This window comes from Rhinatrema bivittatum, chromosome 12, assembly GCF_901001135.1.
Source record: "Rhinatrema bivittatum chromosome 12, aRhiBiv1.1, whole genome shotgun sequence".
NCBI classification, from domain to species: Eukaryota; Metazoa; Chordata; class Amphibia; order Gymnophiona; family Rhinatrematidae; genus Rhinatrema; species Rhinatrema bivittatum.
The window spans coordinates 19,138,679-19,160,979 of NC_042626.1; the positions used below are offsets into that span (position 1 = coordinate 19,138,679).

Genomic DNA, 22,301 nt, shown 5'->3' on the forward strand with positions numbered 1-22,301 from the left:
CTGAAGCAATCAAGTACCAGAAGATAGCAGAAGGGGGTCAGAAAGCCAGGACTGGCGTTAAAGTCTCTCTTCAGGAATGGAGTCACTTAGCAGGGCTGCATTTTGTGAAAAAAAAAATATATATATTGGTTGCTTTCTGCCTTGGATTTCACTGATTCAGCTATCATGAGGGTTTCAATGATAATAGTGAAGGCAGAGCTGCCAAGTGAGCCCTTTTCTGGCAGGAGACTTTGGTTTTTGGACAGACAACCCAACGCACGGTGGGATTTGTAGCCCTGCTTCTTCCATGTGAAATCAGTATCTTAGGCAGCAGAATGCAGCAGAAGAAAGGGGTCAGAAAGCTAAGACTGGCCTGAAGTTTTCCTCCAAGAATGTGGACTCACTTGGCAGCTCTGTAAAGAGTTCATCACAAGACGTAATACTTGACTTGCCTGGGGTTAAGAGATCATTAAGTGAGCTGTAAGAACGAGCTCCAATAACACAAACACTGAAACACACTTTTCTGCACTTACCTTTTTTGGCAGTGAGAAATTGTGTAAACCTTGCCACGTAGCTCACAAAGTCCTCTGGCTCAGCATCACACTGATAAAATGGTCCCATCAAATTCATCCTCAACATGCAGAAATAAAGTACACATGGATTCAAAATCCTGGGCACCACAGTTGTGTATTCTCCTCAGAAGGTCACAAGAAACAAGATGTGCTTACTCCTCTACTCCAGGAGCCCTCTCTACTTCAGAACCAGAACCAGGAAAATACAGACATGAGCCATGAAGTCAAGATATATGGCGAATTTTGAGAGGCTCTACAAAACTACATGAATTTCTTAAGTGGTTTTTATGTTGGCCCCTTCTTCAAATCTTACAATGCAAACACCTACAATACCTGAATGTTATCTGCTCTGAAGGGGCTGAAAAGCGGAGAAGAAATCAAATAAATACATAACAAGACAATGTCATCTACTTCATTGCAATATGCACAACCCTCAATGCAGAGCTGCTCTTCTGCCATCTGGAATTGAGCAGAATAAGTGCAGTGCGCATACTCCGCCCATGTCATCAGCTCAAACTACGGGCAAGACGCCAAAAGCACTTGTCCATGCTTCAGTCACCATGCTGCCTCCTTTACATGTCCTCAGAGCCACTTACATGACCCTATGCCATAGGGATCAATGATAAGCAAGGACAAATAAACCAAACATAGAAATCATTCACTGTGAGAAAAATACATTTAATTTTTTAAGTAAATAACAAGGAGTGTTATACAGCAGTCAGGGAAGTATCTCATGTTGAAACAAGAAAACAAACAAAACAGTACTGCAGAGTTTGAGCCAACAGCAGAAAGCTTGCAGTGCAGGTCACAAAATGAATGTGCTCCTGAATTGTTTGAGTGGTTTGGTTCCACTGGGATTCAAATGTGCATGAGGCATGTCTCATGCGGAAGATGTAGCATCGGGGCCATAAGAGCCAAAATCTTCAGTATGGCCCGGGCTGATGTCTGCTGACTCCTCCCGACTTCCTCTACTGCAGACGCTTTGCCTGAGATTCTGCTGGCACGGGGAAAAGCCCTGGCTTGAGTCATGTCTAGCAGAAAACCTCCGAATTCCAACTGAGGTGTCAAGCTGAGATTGGGCTTGGAGTACTTGATGACAATCCACAGAAACTCTAGCACCCGGATGGTGGATTCATCTACCTCTGTCCGAGAGCCGCCATTGACCAGGCATTTGTCCAAGTAGGAGAACCCATGAACTCCCAGTCTGCGTAAAATGCCATAATGGTATAAGATAAGATTGGAAAAGACATCTGTGGTAACCTTGAGTAAACTTGAAACCAATTGGAATAAGGAAATGGGTACTACTGTTTCCGAAAATGATATGGGGAAGTTCTTTGGTAGTATAATTGGCCTTTGAATTGACTCTAAATATCTAGAAAAGCAATTTAAAGTATTGCATAGAAGTTATTATGATACCAAAAAAGCCTTTTGAATGGGTTTGATTGATTCTAATTTGTGTATTAAATGTAAAATAATGCAAGGGTCTTTAACCCATAATTTTATGGTGTGTGTTAAGTTGTATGATTATTGGGGCGCTGTTTTGTTACTAATGGAAACCGTTGTCTCTGTTAAGTGCCCTTTGATGATGAGGCATTATTATTGGGAGCCATGGTTTGGAGGGCAAAGCTTTCTAAAGGATTGTTAAAATTGGTTCAGATTGCTATTTTACTGGCTAAATTTGGATGTTACCTAAACAGCTGGATTCAAAAATTATGCAGAAGAAATTGAATAGAGAATATCATTTTTACATCTAAATGGCACCAAGGTGGTATCACGTCCGCACCATCTTCCAGGCGGGCGGCACAGGGGTCCACTGGGCACTGCTCCTGCCCTTTTGCAAGCAGGATCCGGGAAGGGGGGTAAGCGGGGGCCAGGGAGGGAGCTCCTGATCCCAGCAGTTTTATACAGGGGGAGGGTCCCAGCCTAAGTTCAGGCCTGGGCCTTTTCATGGCACCAACCCCGGGCAGATTTCAAAGATCCTTTTTTTATTTTATTTTATTTTTTTTTTTTTTTAACAGTTCAGGTTTCTTTTTTGGGGGTATTTTTGTGTTTAATGTGAGGTTTTTTTTTTCAGTTTGGCAAATGAACAGAACCGAAAAAAAATTAAACAAGTCAAATAAAAATGAAAAAAAAAATACAAAACCAAAAAGAGCAAACCAAACTGAAAATTTTGGGGGCTGCACTTCCCTAGTCCCTATGAGGATAACTTTCAAACAACTGCACGCGGCGGCATATATGCCTGTATTTGTCCACGTGTAGATTTACTATAGGATTCTTATCATATACACATTTTATTAAATATGTGTATCTCTACCCGCAGCATATACAGATATGTAGGCTTACACGTGAATGCATGCAGTGCATTGAAACCACGTTTATCAATGCACTCAGCAAGTGCACTTCACCTCTACCGTATAAGAACTGTCTTTAAAAATAGTGACTTACACGCGTAACTGTTGGTCCCGCCCAGAAATGCCCCTAGACCTCCCCTTTGTTACACACATATATGTGCGTGCGAAAGTGAAAATAGGCGCGTATTTTGGACTTTTATAAAACAAGGAATGTGCGAGTAGAGGCTATTTTCGTGTGTATATGCTAATTTTTATGTGCTTAGCGTTTTGAAAATTCCCCTTTGTGTGTCTGTCCCATGCATGCTTGAATGCTGCCACTGCTGGAGGCTCCTACAATCTCTGCTGTGAGTTTTTTTATCCAGGTGTCCAGCACCCTGTTGGTGAAAAAGGTTATTTCTCATATTTCTTTTGCGCCTCCATCCCCTCAGCATTATATGATGACCCCTTGTCCTTCAGCTTTTCTCTCTGTGGAAAATTCTTTCCGTACCTTACAGAAGCCTGCTTGGTATTTGAATTGTTTGTATCATGTTTCTTCCTTGCTCAGAGAAACCGAAACTGTGAGACCACAGATGGGGCGATCTCGGGACTGGCTTTGGTTTGTCCATGGTGACATGGAGCCAGTTGCTAACCTCCTTTTCTGGCTATTCTTTCTAGGCCCTCTTGGGTTTTACAACCGGGAATGCTCCGCAGTCAAGACCTGCGCCAAATGCGAGCACGCGCCTGAGCACAGACGCAAATCAACGCACACATGCATACACTGACAGGCATAAATCACACAGACATGCCCTGCCGCTGCAGCGCCGCCTGACATCACCCGTCTGTGCTGGATAGGTCTGAACATTTGTCTCCTTCTAATTCCCGACGTGTGTGGGCATGGGCCTGTAACTCAGGGAAGAACCTGGGGAGAAGAGGAGGAGGAGGAGAGAGAGAAAACACAGTAGGTAGGAAGGTGGCAGAAAGAGGGGTGGCAGAGAAAGCTTTCTGAAAACACAGGTAAAATTCTAGTCCAACAATTTCCCCGATTCGGAGAACTTTCCTGGGCGTCACATTCCCCGTGACAGTGGCAAAGTCGTCCTGTGACTGTGACAGCGACACTCTCTCTCTCTCTCTCTCTGTGACAATGACAGGGTCTCCCTGTTACACGGGATATAGTCATAAAAAAAAGGTATTGTAAAAAAGCAATTCCAACAAAGCTCAAAAGTAAAAAAAATAAAATAGATTAGAACAAACAAAACAAGATTATGAATAAGATAAAAAAAAAATAGACATAAAAGAGGGAAATTGTTATATAGTAACTCCAGCGGTAACTCCTCTATCCCAGGATCTTTCTTTTTAGCTGCTTTCTGTCTCTCTAGCTCTCTGTGTGGGTCTCTGTCTTGTGGCACTTGCTGAGCGCGAGCGCTGCTGGAGGAGCTTGGGTGCCTGGCACTTTTTATTTTTCTGTACGCTGTGTTGTTTTGAGGGGGCTTTCTGTGTATTATTGTGTTTGTCTGTGTAACGGAGCCGACTCTTCTCATCCTAAGATCCAACCCATGGTCCAGAAAGCTGGGGAAAGCTTGGCAGTAAGGCCTGAAGGGAGTCCTAGGTGACGTACTGAGGGTGGGACTTGTACAAGCCAGAGAGGAAGGCGATAGGCCCTGAAAAGGTGGTAAAGGCCAGAACTGTAACGGAGTTTAAAAATACAGAGGGCAGTGGTAAGAACAGGGTTGGAAGGTTAGTAAAAGACAAAGGAGGAAATATTGGACTTCATATCTTCATCTATCCAACGTGGTAGAGAACCAGAAAGCAAGATAACTGCAGAGACTGGGTTGGCCCAACTGTTCCTGATCTGCCATTGTCCACTGTGTAACCCAGAAGGGGGGCAGGGGGGAGGGAGGTTGCCCCTATTTTAAATCCCCTCCCATTTACTCTAGACCAGCCATCCCACGGATGGCCCTTGGCCAGAGACCATGCACTGCAGCTCACTTCAGGATGTGCACTCCTGGAGCCTGAATCCGAAACCAAGGAGCAATGCTGGTGCTCCTCTCCCCCCAGGGTTTGTGGGCTCCTGCTTCCACGGCAGCCCCAGTCCTGACCACCCCTGGGAGCGGGGTCCGGGTCCTCCGTATGACAGCACACATGATGCCGCTGAGTCACCAGGTCAGCCCTCACTGATTATTTATGTTACTGAAGCAATGGTGGGATATAGGGAAGGTGCGGCAACACGTGATTTGCTGGCATTTTACTGCAAGGGCTACTGAATGTGGCAACATGTCAGCCATAGGAGGAAAGTCTACAGCTGGACTGAGCTCTAGAACGCCAGACTAATTACAAGTTAGCTGAGGAAGCACAAAATATCTGAAGCAAAAAAAAGGACATTGATGAATCTGTTGGACGCTAAAAGGTGAATTTTAAAAGCCCGGCACGCGCCAAAACCTGGAGAAATGCGCACAAGTCGGTCCGGCGCACGCCAAGCGGATTTTTAAAACCGCCCATGTACATGCATACTCGCCGCTACGCGCACCAATGGAAAGTTCCAAAAAAAAAAAGGGGTGGGGCGTGGGCATTCTTGTAGTTTTAACTTGAAATTTGCATGTAAATACTTAATCGCACAGGCGCATGCCGGGGTCCCCTGACGCATAACTTTACTTCTGCTTTGGATGGTGTCTCAGTCGTAAAACAAAAAGATAAATTAAACACACATCAGCAGGGTTTTAAGGGTCGGGGCTAACAGGGGAGAAGGAAGGCTATTAACTAGGGTGGTTTGGAAGTCCTATCCCTTACCTGGGTGAACTGGGAAAACTGGTAATGGCGTCAGCGAATGCGTGTTCTAAAATCCCCCTCACACGATAGAAGCAGCGTTTGTGCACACAGGCGCGCATCCACTTAAAATTGCACGCACGTGTGCGCATGGTCAGGCTGTTTTATAACATACGCACGTATACGTGCGTATGTTATACAATGGCCGCGTCCTGACGAACGCTCGCACATGTGTTCCCGCGTGCCTGGTTAAAAGGTGAATACTCAGTTCCAGCATGTAGTTACAAAATCCTTCTTTGGACTTGAGAATGTAAGAAATGCAATAATGGTTCGGACCAATGGTCCATTGAGCTCAGCATCCTGTCTGCTAATCCAGGTAATTAGAAGTACCCAGAAGATCCCAAAGGGTAGACTGAATTCCTTGTTACTCACTCCCAGGTGTGAGCGGTGGCTTTCCCCAGCTCTGTCTGGCTAGTAATTGTTTATGGCTTCCTTCTCCAGGAAGCTGTCCAAACCCTTTTTAAATCCAGCTATGCCAGAGGCCTTCATCTCATCCTCTGCCAACAATCCACAGCTTAATTTTCCAAAGCCAACAGAAAAACTGATGAGAAGGGAAGGACACTTTGCATGCGTGCATTTGCTAACTTACTCGCGCATTTTTACACTTGCTAATTATCTGGCGTAAGTGATATAAAACGTGTTTATTGTGTTGTACTGACAGGGCAGGAGGTCTGGGTGAATTGGAAGGAGTTTAGACTGAAGAACCAGGAAGATCTCGATGATCTGGAGAAGGACATGGGCAAACTGGTGGATTAATTGGTTAAACTGGTTAATTTAATTTATGCATGCATGCTTTAAAACTGGCCGACAATGTATGTAAATCAGAGCTTAGGCAAGTAAGTCCTACTTTACTTTCGCATGTACATTTGTTAAATAGACAGGAAAAGTACGCGTGCTGAATGCACTGATGTATATTATTGTATGCATTCACTCACAAGCATACATATATGTGTATATGGTGTGGTAGAAATATGTGTATTTAATAAAACGTGCATATATCATACGAGGAACTTGAGAATTCTCCAGCACGCAATGAACTGCCCACTGCTGTGGAACAGCTGAAAAATGGAAAAGCTCCCGGAACAGATGGCCTCCCCAAAGAATGCAATAAAGCGTTCTCGACTGTGACTGGGATGCATCTGTTTGCAGTTCTTTTTTTTTTTTTTTTTAATGTATTTTTTATTAAATTTTTACATGGTCAGACAAATGATATAAAGAAGGAAAATCAACTATATTATGCAATGAAACAATTGACATAATACAAACAGTTGTTAATGAAAGTGTTATGACAGGGCAACCTCCCATAACTGTCACCAGCTAGTTCTAGCACTACCTGCGGATGAGAGGGAACCTGTGTCTGCTGTATTCTTCAAGAGGCTTCATCTGCCTCCAAGCTTTTTTATCTTTGACACATCTCATTCCTTTGTACCAGGATAAAGCCTTTAATTAAGTTGATCACAGGTAATTATTCAAGGTTTTAAAGGCATTTGGGTGGGGACCATGTTTTTTTTTTTTCAGGCAGATTAGGTTGCTTTGTTGTAATAATTTTAATCTACTTAAAATTAAGGTAATGCTGAGTTCTACTTTCCTGTGAGTAGAGATATCAGACAGGGATGTTCCATATCTGGAATGCTTTTTTTTTTTTTTACTTCATATTTATTAATTTTTACAAATAACAATCAATTATTTGAATGGAAAATAGGATACAAGCATGAATATGTAAAAAAAACAAACAAACCCCAAAACATACCAATTATGGATTTTTCCAAACATTTGTTTTGAGACACAAAATAGATGTAAACTATTTTTACTGATGCACCAAGATGTGGTGGCCATCAGTGGTGATTTTTTTCTTTGATTCCTGTGCAAATGTCATGTGAAACATGAAGGAGTAAAGTACTTTTTTTTTTTATCCTAAAAAAAAAAAAAAAAAAATTGATGCTAAAATTGCTTTGCATACTGGAAACACTAATGGGTTCGGAGGTGGCTAGCTCTTAACTGCTGTATTTTGTATTTGTCTCCCTCTAATTGTGATTTCTTATTTTCTTCAATTGGCTATTAAGATCAGTTTCCTAATATTCTTTGGATTGCCTTCTCATTTTGGGGACTGAAGAGGGTTTTTTTCACCCATAAACATACAAGCATTGTTCCTCAAAAGAAGACACATAACAATTTTTTTTCATCAGATATGAAGTCAAAAGAGACTAATAGGGTGGCCCAGCACATCACCTCTTCTTGAGAATTCTCCAAAAAAAAAAAAAAAAAGCTGATAAATCAGGCACACCCTGCAATCATGTGCTCGTGCACAGCTTTAGTTTGCCTGTCAGCGTGCATCTTGCATGGCAGATAATACAGTTTCTCTGGAATGCTTTATGGGGGTAATTTTGCAACAGTCCACATAAGAAGGCTGGCGACCGTGCACTTAAGTTCACTTTGGTGTAAACGTATGCGCATTATTTTGAAAATGATTCTCAAATCCAAAATCCAAAAATGTGTGCAAAACTGCAAACCCCTCCCCATCTCCACCCGTGGGAACGTCTCTGCTCACACTGGGTAAAAAAAACGTCTACGCGTGCAGTACATGCATGTATGCGTGTATTTCTCCAAATATCAGGTGGGCAATTTTTAAAACAAGCTATTTCCGCTGGCAAAGCATTGTTTTACCTGTGGAAATACCGCTGAAAATTAAAATTATCCTCCTTATGCCCAATCAGTTGAAAGTGTAGCTCATAAACTTAGGAAACTTTTGACTTTTGACCACACAATTTGGATACTCCGATTTCAGCAGCTGGATTGCAGTGGGAGTGCACCATTTCGATTGTAACCTCCATGGAGCAGGAACGCTCTCGCAGGAGTCTCTGACCAGCACTGTCAATCTAGTAGCGCTATGTAAACAGTAGTTAATCCTCTTCTTTTGTAAACTTTTTTTCTTAATAAATATTCCAAAAGGCAAAGAAATATAAACACAAAAGTAACAGAAACACTTTCATAGACATCGGGCTTATGTATTAAAGGTTTTTCCCATTTTGTGACTACAAGGAGGATGCCTAGTGCATGGGTTCACAGTACCTAAAAGAACAAATTCAGACAGACACCGATCTGAAGCAAATGAAACTAATAGATATTCAATCGACAAATGACACAATATGCAAAGCCAGAAAGATTACAGTAATCCCTAGTTTTGTTAGACTGGTCTGCATCATTTTTAAAGGAACAGTAAGCCTTTCTGCAGTTGTAACTGAGATCTCTGCACACCCGACTTATTTTATTCCGTTTGTTTATTAAACTTGACATAACCCTAATATAAATTCTCTGGAGGTAATTTTCAAAAAGTTATGTGGGGGATTGATCGAGTAAACTTAGCATACGTACATATTACGTGGCAGGTAGACATGTATATGCTACTTTAGAAACTGTGAGAGAATGTGCATCCTTGCAGCGTGGCTCATAAATGTGAATGGGGAAAAATGGGGCGAGGTGGGGCATTCCAGGGCAGGGCCTGGAAATATGGACACAAGTTGCTATTTTGTGAGCGGTATATGTGCGTATATTACCAAACTTGTCTGCACACTGATTGACGCAACTGAAATTGCACTCGCCTTTTGACTGTAGTTTTTGGGTGGGAGGTTTGGATGATCCGGAGTGAAGTGTAGGAGGGTCTGGGTGAACTGGTGGAGGTATGGACAAACTGGTGATTCCAAGTGCGCATATTTTTACGTATAGCGAAAGTAGGCGTGTTCCTGCATTACAAATATAGGTGCGTTCTGATTTAAACACATGTACTTCGGGGCAGAAATATATGATATTTCATGAACTAGTACATATCTCCATGGGCCCACTTACAATTGCATATGATGTACCACGCACAGTTTGGAAACTTGGGTTCCCTAAGTGGTTCACAGTACTAAGCAATTTCAGTGCCCCTCCCATCACCACCCCCATCCATCTAATCATCAGACAGAATAAAATTCTAATCCCACAAATCACAATATTATTTCCTAAATACTATCAAGTTTAATTAATAAGGTCTCAGCTTCCATTGTAATGCATCAATGTTGGCTGCAAGTACCCAAAACAATATCAAACTTTTAATAAAGCCAGGCAAGAAATCCACATCCCAGGTTCTAAGCAAACAAAACTACGCCAGTGAGGAAAAACAAAATAAAAAATCTGTTTTAGCCATTTCTGCTTCAACAGTGCTTCCAAATATCTGAGAATGACATCCACCACGTACGCCTGTGCCCTGCTGAGCACAGCCTCTCCAACATAGCAGGTTTATAGAAGAATTGATCCCAGTGAGAAGACAAGAGACAGGAAACCTATAGCACAAAGCAGGAGGCAAACAAACATTGCACCTCTCCCGGGAGCTCATTTTCCAGATAAGCTCTCAGCTGTTGCTTGTCAAATGAATCTGTAAACCCGAGTTCCAATTATCAGTCATTTTAGTCAGGATGAATTGGAAGTCTCCAGAATGAGGTAAGGCATCACCAAACCCAGATAATTCATATAGCAAGCCGTTGCATTTTTAGAACATAAAATTCTCTCTACATAGGAATATTCTTGGAGGTCTATCCAAGGCCACAGATAACTGACTGTAATTGAAGGTAAAGATACTGTGAATGAGCAGACAAATCCGATTCCATGTTTCCACGCAGGGACTCAGCTCCTGCTCTTGTAAGGAGTTAATATACTAAAGGGAGAAATGACAGGGCTGAAGGCTATCATTATTGGTTAACCATTTAATGTCTGACATCCCTAAAATGCACATACACAGACGCCGACGTGCACAACCTCGCATACACGGACACAGAGGCACAGATGAAGACATGCGGAGAGAGACACGGACCCAGGCACGCCCACGGGAATTCCAGCACACAGCGCACATGCACTTAAAGGTGAATTTTAAAAGCCCAGCACGCGCCAAATTCGGGAGATCCACACATACGTCGGGCTGGTGTGCGCCAAGCAAATTTTAAAAGCTACCAAGATGCACACGTATCTCCCACAGCGCACACATCTGACTTGTTTCGAAAAAGGGGCATGATCTGGGCAGAGTCTGGGGGGAGGGGGGGTATGGACATTCCAGGGCGTGGCCAAGAGACGTGCGCGCAAATACTTACGCGCCAGGTGCCCGCCCAAGTTTACTTCTGCTCTGAAGGAGGTGTAAATTAAAAAAAAAAAAAAAGCAAGCTATATCTGTGGGGTTTGAAGAGTGCAGTCTATTAAATTAGGGGAGAGCAGGGGTTTGGAAGATCTAGCGATCTGGTGGATGAACTGTTGAAACTGGCAATGGTGTGAGTATGTGTCCCTTTTAAAATGCCCCACCTTACAAAGTAGAAGCGTGATTTACGTGGCTAGGCACATGCCCACTTAAACATGGGTACACGTATATGCGCACAAAGGCTGTTCTGTAACATGTGTGCGCACAAGTTATAAAATTGCTGTGTCCCTGGGTGTGCACTGGCACCCATGCACCATGCGGCTCTAACAAATACCCCTGACCCTGGGATCCCCTCTCTCAGCCCTCGCTCCCAAGCCACTCGCTGGTTGCTGCCTTGGATGGATCCAGATCGCAGCACCGTCTAGTTCAGATGCCAGGGACCCTACCCAGCAAAACGCCAGCCTTACTGCACAGGCTAACCCAGGAGAGGAAACATACCTCGGAACTTTTTGGGGGGGTTGTCCAAATCTCCAGCTGCCGGCTCTACCACACAGCGATCGTCCACTAACCTGGAAGAGTAAAACCAGTTACCAACAAGAAGCTAAACTCTGCGTCCCAGTGATGACAGCACATGCATGAGCACTGAGAAGAAAAACAAAAAAAATCCATAAAGTTTTCCTGACAACCTCCTCCTTGCTTGTTCCCAAACTGCACAGCCACGTTACAGCGTCTTCCGCTCAGCACCGGAAGGATATTAAGTGATGGCGCTCATAGGTACAGAGTCTGTTGCAAGACAGCTGCCCTGGGGCAAAGCAGTAAATCTCCCAGTGCCTCGTCCTGCCATCCATGCTCCGCTCTCCATGTGACCTTGGGGAAGCCACTTAATCTCACGGTGCCTCGGTTCTAAGCTCTGCCGCCAACACCACAGAATACATTTTCAAAAGGATTTATGCCACGTAAAAGGGCTTTTGAAAATTCCTACTTTTACACGTATAACTCCTTTGAAATTTCCCTGCATTTTCAAAAGGTTTTACATGCATAAATGGGCTTTTGGAAATTGCTGCGACATTACATATAGTATGCTTTTATTTATTTATTTTTTTTACACACCTAACTTCTTTGAAAATTCACTCCCATGTGTCCAGAGGCAGCAACACTTACCGACTGGCCTAAGAGTGCTTGAGGAAACTGGCGAGATGGGTGGTTGGTGGGGTGGGAAGGGCAGAGAGAGTGAACAAACACAGGGAAAAGCCTGGAAAGCTATAATCCCAAAAGACAGGCAGGGGGAGGCTGCCTTCCAGCCCCGCCCCACCCCCACCCAACAAAATTCTTACAATGGATACAGATAGGACTTAGTTATTTCCTCCTCGTGCTTAGAAAACTGGTTTAATTCAACTTTAGGATAAATGTCCTATTAAATCCCGTGTTATCTCAGGAATACTGCACTATAGTGGGGGCCAAACATGAACTAGTACCTCACTGAAAGGTAGATGTTAAAAAAAATGCGTGAGCGTCCATATGCACGCAGTTCCCAGTGCGCGTGGGGGGGGGGGGGGTGTGTCATTTTTAAAAATGCACGCGGCGACGAACTGGGCCTTTTCCCAGTTCCCTCCCAGTCCACTCCAATAAGGAAAGGCCCAGTTCGTCGCCACGTGCATTTTAAAAAAATGACTCCCCCCCCCCCCCCCCGCGCGCCCCCAAGTGGGCACTCGCACGCACATGTGCGCGCCAATCTAAAATCGAACATGCACGTGCGCATGCGGAGGTAGCAGATTTTATAAGATGGAGACATTTTGCCATCAAATTAAAAGCATTACAATGGCGCCCAGCATTACAATAAAAACAAACAACAAAAACTACATGGGCACCTTTGAAGAACAGTTTATTTTAAACTGTTTTTTGAACTTGTATCGATTTGGATGCCATGCACAGATTTTTATTTTTTTTTAATATATATTTATTTGTATTTATTTTTAATTTTTATATACCGAGGTTCTTGTATGAAATACAAGGCACTTTAGGTGACTTAAGCCTAATTTTTTTTTAATTGAATTAATGAGTGTGATAATGATTTATATTTTACTGCTCATTCTAGTTCTATTGGTATCACTTTTGGATTAGCAGGTGTTTAATCGAGATGAAATATTGTGTCTGAGCATTTCTAGCAAGCCTATGAACAATAGTCCTTTTTTATTGTCCTTTTCTGTGATAACATCTTTGTTCCAGTTGTTATGATTACACACACAGGTAAGACCAATAGACTCTTGGCTCCTGGATAGCCAAACCCCCCCCCCCCCCCCCCATTTAAGCCAGCTTCCATAAGGCTGGAGAAGCTTTAACTAAACCGCTCTGATATCTGACCTGAAAAACGATTCATTGCAATATATATTGAGAAAAAAAGAAAGAAATACTTCCTTAGGTCTGGCAAAACTTACGTATATACTCGTCTTTAAGTCGACAGATTTATGACAGAAAATAAGCACAAAAAAGCTGGGTCAACTTATACATGCATGCCATCAGTTTTATTACGTATACTATGACGTTTCCAAGGTACGCATGTACATATGCGCCAACCGCCAAAACGGAATGAAGTTACCCATTTAACTTATGTGGCTCACTCTGGCGTGGTCCTAAAGTTAGTGCGCCACGTGACTTTTTTTTTTAATACGGACATGACTTTTTTCGAATTCTTATCTTCCTGATAGATCGCTCATTTTACATCTCAACTTATGCATGGGCCAATGGATTTGTGTCTCAAAATTAACCCATCAACTTATACATGAGATCGACATACCCGAGTACGTCTGGTAGTCTGTTTGAACCCTCTGTGATTTTTTTCTACGAGTGCCTTTCTCAGCCCTCATCACACCAGAAACCCAAGGTCATTTGGCATCAGCTGCATCATGGCTGCCAATGACACACCGGCAAACCAGCCTGACAAATTCTGGATCGTCCAGAAGTTTTAAAGGGCCAGTTTTCAAATTGTCTGCTCTGACACAAAATCTGCAAGCACTTTTTTTTTTAGCCATGGACTTTGCATCAATTGTCAAAGCCGAAAGCATGCACGCCCCTTCGTTCCAAAACTTGCCACTGGTACAAAAAGTGCCCTTGGACGTTTGCCTCTGGTCTGGGGTTTTTTTTTGTGCAGATACTTTTTCCAAAACGCCGGCTGCATGCGCTATTTCCCTGAGCCCCTCCCTGACCTAAGCATGCCCACAGAAAGGCTTCCTCTCCATGCAACTAAAAATAAGCATATTTTGGAACAACGTGCCTTCGGCACATTGCCCTCCCTCAATGTTCAGACGGCTGATTTGCACATGCAAATCACTGTTTACCGCATAAAAGGCTTTAAAACATAAGAACATAAGATATGCCATACTGGGCCAGACCAAGGGTCCAGTATTCTGAGTCCAACAGTGGACAACCAAGTCACAAGTACCTGGAAGTACCCAAACATTAAATAAATAGATCCCAAACTACTAATTCTTATTGATTAATAGTAGTTTGTGGACTTCTGCTCTAGGAACTTATCCAAAACTTTTTTAAACCCAGCTACACTAACATCCTCTGGCAATGAATTCCAGAGCTTAATTATGCATTGAGTGAAAAATAATTTTCTCCAATTTGTTTTAAATGAGCTACTTGCTAACTTCATGGAGTACCCCCTAGTCCTTGTATTATCTGAGAGAGTAAAGAACATAAGAAATTGCCATGCTGGGTCAGACCAAGGGTCCATCAAGCCCAGCATCCTGTTTCCAACAGAGGCCAAATCAGGCCACAAGAACCTGGCAATTACCCAAACACCAAGAAGATCCCATCCTACTGATGCAATTAATAGCAGTGGCTATTCCCTAAGTAAACTTGATTAATAGCAGTTAATGGACTTCTCTTCCAAGAACTTATCCAAACCTTTTTTGAATCCAGCTACACTAACTGCACTAACCACATCCTCTGGCAACAAATTCCAGAGCTCTACTGTGCGTTGAGTGAAAAATAATTTTCTCCGATTAGTCTTAAATGTGCTACTTGCTAACTTCAAGTTGTCTATGTCCATATTTACATATGGGGAAAAGCAAAAAGATTGTGGAACAGAAAGATGTATACATGATAGAACTGATAAAGCAACGTTGCTGTTATGTTTTCTGCTGTCATTTCCGAAGAATTTGTTGTAGAGAAACTGAAGTGAAATGGACACTGTGGTAATTCTTGAGGTTGCTTACTTCAGTGGAAGCTTTTTTCCAGATCTTTGAACTGGACAAGCTTGGTCCAAGAGGTTTAAACATGGAGATTTTTTATTTTTTTTTATCAGTTTTAATTCGATGATCTTTTTTCATAATATAATTTTAATCTTTATTAAATTCAAGTCATATACAATAAAGGTCAACAACTCTACCAGCCTCCTTATCATTCAAGAAAGATTCAAGATGCAATGGATCTAAGAACAAAAAATTATTCTTCTGAAAGGAAATCAGGCATTTGCAGGGGAATTTAAGAAAAAAAATGAAGTTCCAATAGATAAGACCCACTTTAACATAAGAAACTGTTTCCTTCTTAACTGAATCGAGACTGAAACATTGAGACATATCTGAATAGTTTGTCCACAAAACTGAAATTGCTTACAGGAAAAGTACTTATGAAAAAACTAATTCTCTCTCTTTTTCTAAACAAAAGGAAACTAGTAAGGTAGCTCTGGATGAGATATTCTCCACTGAAGACTCAAGAAACATTCATTAACAGATAAGCCATCCAATGCTCCTTGCCACGCATTAACTAGCCTCTTGTTCTTTGGAAGATAACAGAAAGTAGACACAAGTGGAATTTTATCCTAATACCTCGCATACATATATTTTTTGAACATTGCGAATGGGGACAACAAATGCGTCATTGGAAAGTTAAAAAAAAAATGGTTCTCAGTATTCTCCAAATGATTGTTCACAGCCATAATATCTTTAACAAATGCAGAATTTAAAGCTTGATCCCCAACCATCTTCAGATTTTAATTCACGGACCCTCCATATTTTGTTTAGAGCCCTCCGTATTTAACTGGCTCACAGCTTTCTCCATTCTTGCCACTACTTTCCAAGTGTCAATCAAGGAAACCAGGCATCAAGGAATCTTCTAACAGCGCCGCCAAATTATTAATAGGAAGAGGTCATGGAGGAATCGAAACTATTCCTCTGCATGATGTGCTCCACAAGTTACTAGGGTTAGCTGCTTCTTTACTCACAGTTACTTTTTCCAAAAGCAAAAGCTCTATCTCTTCTCTCCATGTTCTCAAAGTTATCCGCTCGCGAGCCAATGGATTATCCAATACATCCACATTTTTTTTTTAGAGAGGTCTCCTTTGGAGCTGAGGAAAAAACGGAGACTCCTACTTCAATTCCCTGCGTTGAAGCATCAAGCCTTAAAAAAACCTAAGGCTGTAAAGGGTGAGGAATTGAAAATGTGGCTAAGGGAGGCTCCCAATGGACTTGAGCTCTACCCCGAAATGCTGAAAGGAGCTGGGGCTGATGGACCTATTGATGGATCCATTGGACCTCTAGTTGGTTCAATATATGGTCAGGAGTTTGCCCTATTTGTTTCCTTTCCATAAGCAGGAAGGAATTTCCAAATAATAAAAAAAAAGTTATCCTGCGAGGCCTGCCTCTTAGGGGTGTGCTCCTTCTGAGGGTGCCACACACTCCTCCGAGGTGGGGGAAGGGTTCAGGCACTGGTGCCTCTCTTCTCACATGGGCTCCCCCTTTTTTTAAAATATTCCATTTTTTTGGCACCTCAAAGCAGATTACGTTCAGGTATTGTAGGAGCGGCAATGGGAGGGTAAAGTGACTTATCCAAGGTCACAAGGAGTGACAGGAGGATTTGAACCTTGGATTGTAGCCCACTACTCTAACTGCTAAGCTACTCCTCCACCCCCCTTAATTTGATGATTTTGACAGACTTAACAGCAATATTTGTATAATTTAAGAGGCTTTCTCCGTGCTGGGGACTGTGAAACATTTCTGGAAAAAAGGCATTCCCTGGCTTAGAGGAATAAAACCAATTCTTATTCTATATTATGAAAATGCTGCTGAGACGTCCCACACAGTGCGGAAAACCCAAATAAACCCTCTGGAGTAAAATTATTTGGGGGTGGAGGACTCTTGGTTGCAAAGAAAAAAGAAAGGGACGTGACAGTCAGGGGGCAGAGCACAGCGCATCAATAGTGCATCTATGGTTGCCTCGCCTCCTGCGTGTCCCAATTCTCTTTTGTTGGAGCCAAAACAAAATTTTCTTTTTGAACACCGAATATCTGCTGATGAGATTCTTTTAGGAAAATTGTTAGTTTGCAAAAAGGGAGATTTTTCCTTAGATGATACTTTATTTATAAAAGCTTTATAACCGGCTGTACAAAAATTAGAAACAATCATAATCTTCAAAATACAACATAAAAAATAAACATAATTAGTATAAAAATAAATAAATAAGAACCAGTTTTACATAAACAAATTTTAGAAAAGGTGAATCCTTAGTCTAGCAGCTATAAAAAAGAGTGCAGGTTACTGAACAGGGGGAGGATACCATTCAAATGCAGCCCCGCCCCCTGAGGGTGCAGGATTTTTAAGCAGCTCTCTCCCCCCCCCCCCCCCCCCGTGGTTTGCTTGGAGTTAGGAGGTAGTGAGGAGCTTTTTCTGCATTGGAATCTTCAGGCCCAATCAGAGGAGCCAGGCACACTCTGGCTGGGGATCCTGTTCAGGGTTGGGAGGGTATTACTTCCAGTCCACTCACTGGCTGGTGGGGGAATCCCTCTGGGGCTGCTTTTTTGGGTTCTGACACTTTTTCTTGGGAGGAGCCTTGTGAGACCCTGGATACCACCTGGGCTCAGGGCACTCTGTGTCTGGGGCTGCTCAGGTCAGCGAGGAGGAGGAGGAGGAGGAGGAGGTGACCTGCTGCAAGGAAGAACTCCGGTGTTAAACTTTGCTGAAAGGGAAAAGGACTTGTGTTTGAGATCCAGGAGGAAGGGTTTTGGCTGCCCCTTCCTTCCTGCACTGGAGCAGGGCAAGCTGCCTGTCTCCAGGGGATCCCTCCCATCTGGGATGCAGGCAGTAGAGAGACAAAGAGAGTGCAAGAGGAAACGGGAAGAGCACGGGAGAACTTTGAGGGGGGAGAGAGAGCAGAGTTCTCTGTGCAAAAGGCAGAAGTCACCAATTTTACCAGTCGGGGAGGGGGTTTTCCTGCCCATCAGGGAACTCCACTTAACCAAGCCCTGGAGGGCGGTTCAGAGGTTCATGCACAGATAGAGGGGGAAACGACTTAAGAAAAAGAGAGAGACGCTGTGGTGCAGAGGATTTGGTTATCGCTGCCACTCTGCCCATCAGTAAAGGTTTTGTTTGGACACTAACTCAGTGCCTCCAGCGTGGATTTTTGGGCTGAAAGTGCCCAGACACCAACGTGTATCAGAGACACCCCGGGGGCAACGAGAGAGATGTGCATCCAAGCCGCCCTTAGCACTCTCCAGAGACAACTCCTTCTCCCGCAGAAAAAGGGTCCAGGCCCTGGGGAAGAGAAGCCATGACAGAGCTTAGCCTGCCCACCAGACCTGCAGAGCAGCAAGAAATGTTATGGCCCCACTGGAGCACAGCTCGCTCCCGAAGGGGGGGGGGTTACACATCACATTACTTTTCATTAAAAAAAAACCCAAAAAACTTTTGTTTTCAGAATGAGGTAATCCCAGAAGGTAGGGGAGGGGGAAGGAAGGTTAGAGAGGGGAAAAGGTAATGGAAGGAGAGTGGATAAATAACTGTAAGAGAGAGTTATGGTTGTCGCGCACGATCACACTATTCCTTGCAAAGATTTATAAGGGGGAGACTGCACAACAACAAGGGGGTCTGATCCATTAAGGTGTTTTCTGACAAGGCACGGAAAGAGGCCCTGTGTCATCGTTTACAAGGCAGACTTTTTAAGTGGGTGCCATGTTTTACCGGATGTGCTTAAAAGCCAGGCCTCAGGTTGGGAAATGGCTGAAGACCACTGGCCCAGGCTGTGTGTTCGACTCCCTGGCAGCGGGCGGAGGGGCACTCCTCGTATGACCCGGCCTGGCCCATCCGTCCAATTCATTTAGCATTACAATTCCCATCTCTCCCTCAGAGATCCCCTGGGCTTATCCCGGGCTTTTCTGGAATTCAGATGCCGTTTTGTTGCCTCCACCACCTCCACTGGGAGGCTGTGCCACGCATCCCCCACCCTCTCTGTACAGGGACATTACAAAATAAATCATCCAAGACCACCAGGAACTAACGGCTCGCGTTTATTAGAACAGGAGAAACAAAAATGCCGAACAATTATAGTAGGGGGAGGGAAGGGAAATGCCCAAAACTAAGGAAGCTGGGAAGAATGGTTAAGTTAGGCCTGAGATGGTTGCAGATTGTGTGTGTTACCTGCTGCTGCACCCCTGTACCTGTTCTGTGAGTGTGTGTGTTACCTGCTGCTGCACCCCTGTACCTGTTCTGTGAGTGTGTGTGTTACCTGCTGCTGCACCCCTGTACTTGTTCTGTGTGTGGGCAGGGGTGAGCTTGCATTTCTGCTGCTGTGGTGGGACAGACTGTGTGTGTTTGTGTGTGTTACCTGCTGCTGCACCCCTGTACCTGTTCTGTGACTGTGTGTGTGTGTTACCTGCTGCTGCACTCCTGTACTTGTTCTGTGTGTGTGTGTGTGTGTGTGTGTGTGTGTGTGGGCAGGGGTGAGCTTGCATTACTGCTGCCTGTGGTGGGGCAGACTGTGTGTGTTTGTGTGTGTTACCTGCTGCTGCACCCCTGTACCTGTTTTGTGAGTGTGTGTGTTACCTGCTTCTGCACTCTTGTACCTGTTCTCTGTATGTGCGCGTGAGGGGAGCTTGCACTGCTGGTGGGGCAGACTGTGTGTGTGTTTTGCACTCCTGTACCTGTTCTGTGTTTGCGTGTGGGCGGAGGGGGAGCTTGCATTGCTGTTGCTTGTGCTGGGACAGACTGTGGGTTTGTGTGTGTTACCTCCTGCTGCACCCCTGTACCTGTTCTGTGAGTGTGTGTGTGTCTGATGTGTGTTACCTGCTGCTGCAATCCCGTACCTGTTTTGTGTGTGTGCGACGGAAGCTTGCACTGCTGTTGCCTGTGCCTTTGGTGAGTACTTTCGATTTGCAATGCAGCTGCTCTGGCATCTTTCCAAAGCACTAAATTCCGTCTAAGGAAATCACTTACCAAAGAAAAACAACTCCCACAAACTGAGCTTTAGTTACCCTCAGTATTCCTATTGGCCTCAGGTGTTGATGCTTTGAGGAGAATTTGGCTCTGCACAGACTGCTTTGCACAGCAGCAGCTGTGGGTTCACGTTTTTGTTTTCTTAAGAGGTGCAGTCCGATGTCTGGACAGAGCCAGGTGCAAGTCAAGTCCGTATAATCCCAGATATCCTGGATGCAAATCTATCCACAGCCAGCAAAAATACTCTCACTGCCCTCTCCCCCCTAACCCCTTCCTTTCCTCTGCTGCAACCCCTCCTCATCACCTTGGCATCTTTAGTTACCGCTGGGCCTTGTTTGCCCAACCGTGGCTTGGACCTCACTTGTGTCCGCAGCTCAGAAGAGAGCACTCTAGCAATGGCGCTGGGCAGAGAGAGCCACGGTGCTCGGGGAAGAGACCCCCCCCCCCCCCCCGAATCCCACTGCCGATCACTCCTGGAGCAGGGAAAGAATTTAATCCTTGATTATTTCAAGCGGAACCTCCCGCGGATCTCTTGTTGATCCGGAGTGGTCTCCTCTCTCGGACTGTGATAAGGTGGGGCAGGGGCTGCCCAATCCCTCTCTACGTCTTCTAAACCTATTTCTGGCGCGCACGTTGTGCACCTGGGTCGTGCGATGAGACGGTAGCAGAAGTGGGCAGGATGATTCCAAACGCACTCTGCTCCCCTGGTGATGATCTCCCTGGCACGGCGCTCATGAACGTTGGCGTTCAGCCGCTCTAGCAAATGTTCTTTTTCTGCCTGCTGGGAGCTCAGCGCATGGCAGGTTGGTTGCTGAAAGCTGCCAAAACCCCTCTCTACCCTGACCTGAGGTTACATACCACCTTTCTGGCCCATCCAAAGATCACCCAATAGGATTTTCAGCAATACAAAAATACATAATACCCACTGTGAAAGGTGGTTTCCAAGCAGATTTTTCGACCACTGGATTTCTGTCGAAGCTTTATTGAAGCTTCCTGTCCACCTGTTGCCAAAACATGGTGGCCAAATTTGCTGTGTTTTATTAAATGTATTACTCTTAATGACAGAAGATGCTGGAATGCATTTTTTAGGATTGCTGTGTAGCAGAAATATAGTGACCAGGTGGCCAACGGTGAGCAATGTGGCGTGGCCACCATTTTGGAAACAGGCTGTGCTTTCACAAGGTGGAACTGCACACAGATTTATTGTATAAGCCCATTTCCCTTTGTCTCTAGAACTGTGTCGCACGGTTTTTTTCTAAAGGAGTGCCTACGCCACAAGCTTCCAAGGGCCATTAACTCCTCAGAGTCGCAGCCTAATGGTTAGAACAGCAGGCGGAGATGCAGGGACGTCAGGGTTCAAATCCTACTAACGTCCCTTGTGATTCTGGGCAAGTCACTTCCCTCTCCACTGCCTCAGGTACAAACCAAGGGCCTCTTTTGCTAAGCATTTTTACCCTAGAAGCAGAATGGGAGGAAGGCCTTAGTAAACCAGGTTCTTGGGTTTTGGGGACAGAGAAATACCCTACAGTACTGAATCTGACCAATGAAAAGGCAAAAGCTAAGGCTAAATAAATACTCTCACCGGCTTCCATTTTTAGCTGCTTATGTTTCTGGAGACTGCAAGCCAACCTAAAAATGGGCTTTTACTCTCCCCTGCCAGCATCGAGACCTGGAATGTCCTCCAAGGAACGGAACGTAACCTTTGCTCCTGTTGGACATTTGTTTAGACTGTCAGTTAGCACCCGGAGTGGACTGAGGAGGTCCAGTGAGTTAGACCAGTTTTACAGCCTTCCCCCATGACCCCGCACAGACACTCATGATTTCACAAGGGTCGCTGATAAGCACAGAGCAGGTTATACCAGGTTTTATCGCGCCATACGGGCCCAACACAAGGTAGAACCACTTTCCTCCTGCAACCTGAGACAAGAGGAAATAACCAGCAAAGCATGCCCACGCACTGCCAATGACGCTTGCCACCTGTGCTCCGGCACCTGAAGAGAAAGCCAGCACCTTGCCCCTTCGTCCTTTTATTGCTCACCTGAGTGGTTCAGCAGGAGGGTGAAAGTACTGGGACCAGGGTCCCATCCTACTGCAGAACTGCAAGAATTCCCTCTGTATCATTATATGAGCCTGGCACGGTCCTCAGTAATCTCATTGCAGTGCAGGCCTTCCCGCATTTGCCAGTCACTGTATGTCCCTCCACTGTCTTTCCTCACTCCATCCTGCAACA

At 44.3% G+C, this 22,301-nt stretch overlaps 1 protein-coding gene across 1 annotated transcript in view; it reads right to left on the bottom strand.

The window, feature by feature from the left end:
• The window catches only part of ITPR3 (inositol 1,4,5-trisphosphate receptor type 3), a 149,865-nt gene that overhangs the window by 105,123 nt on the left and 22,441 nt on the right, over positions 1-22,301 (bottom strand). The window contains exon 2 of the mRNA XM_029572208.1: positions 11,361-11,431. Within this exon, the coding sequence (XP_029428068.1) occupies positions 11,361-11,431 (71 nt within the window). The remainder of the gene's footprint in view (positions 1-11,360; positions 11,432-22,301) is intronic.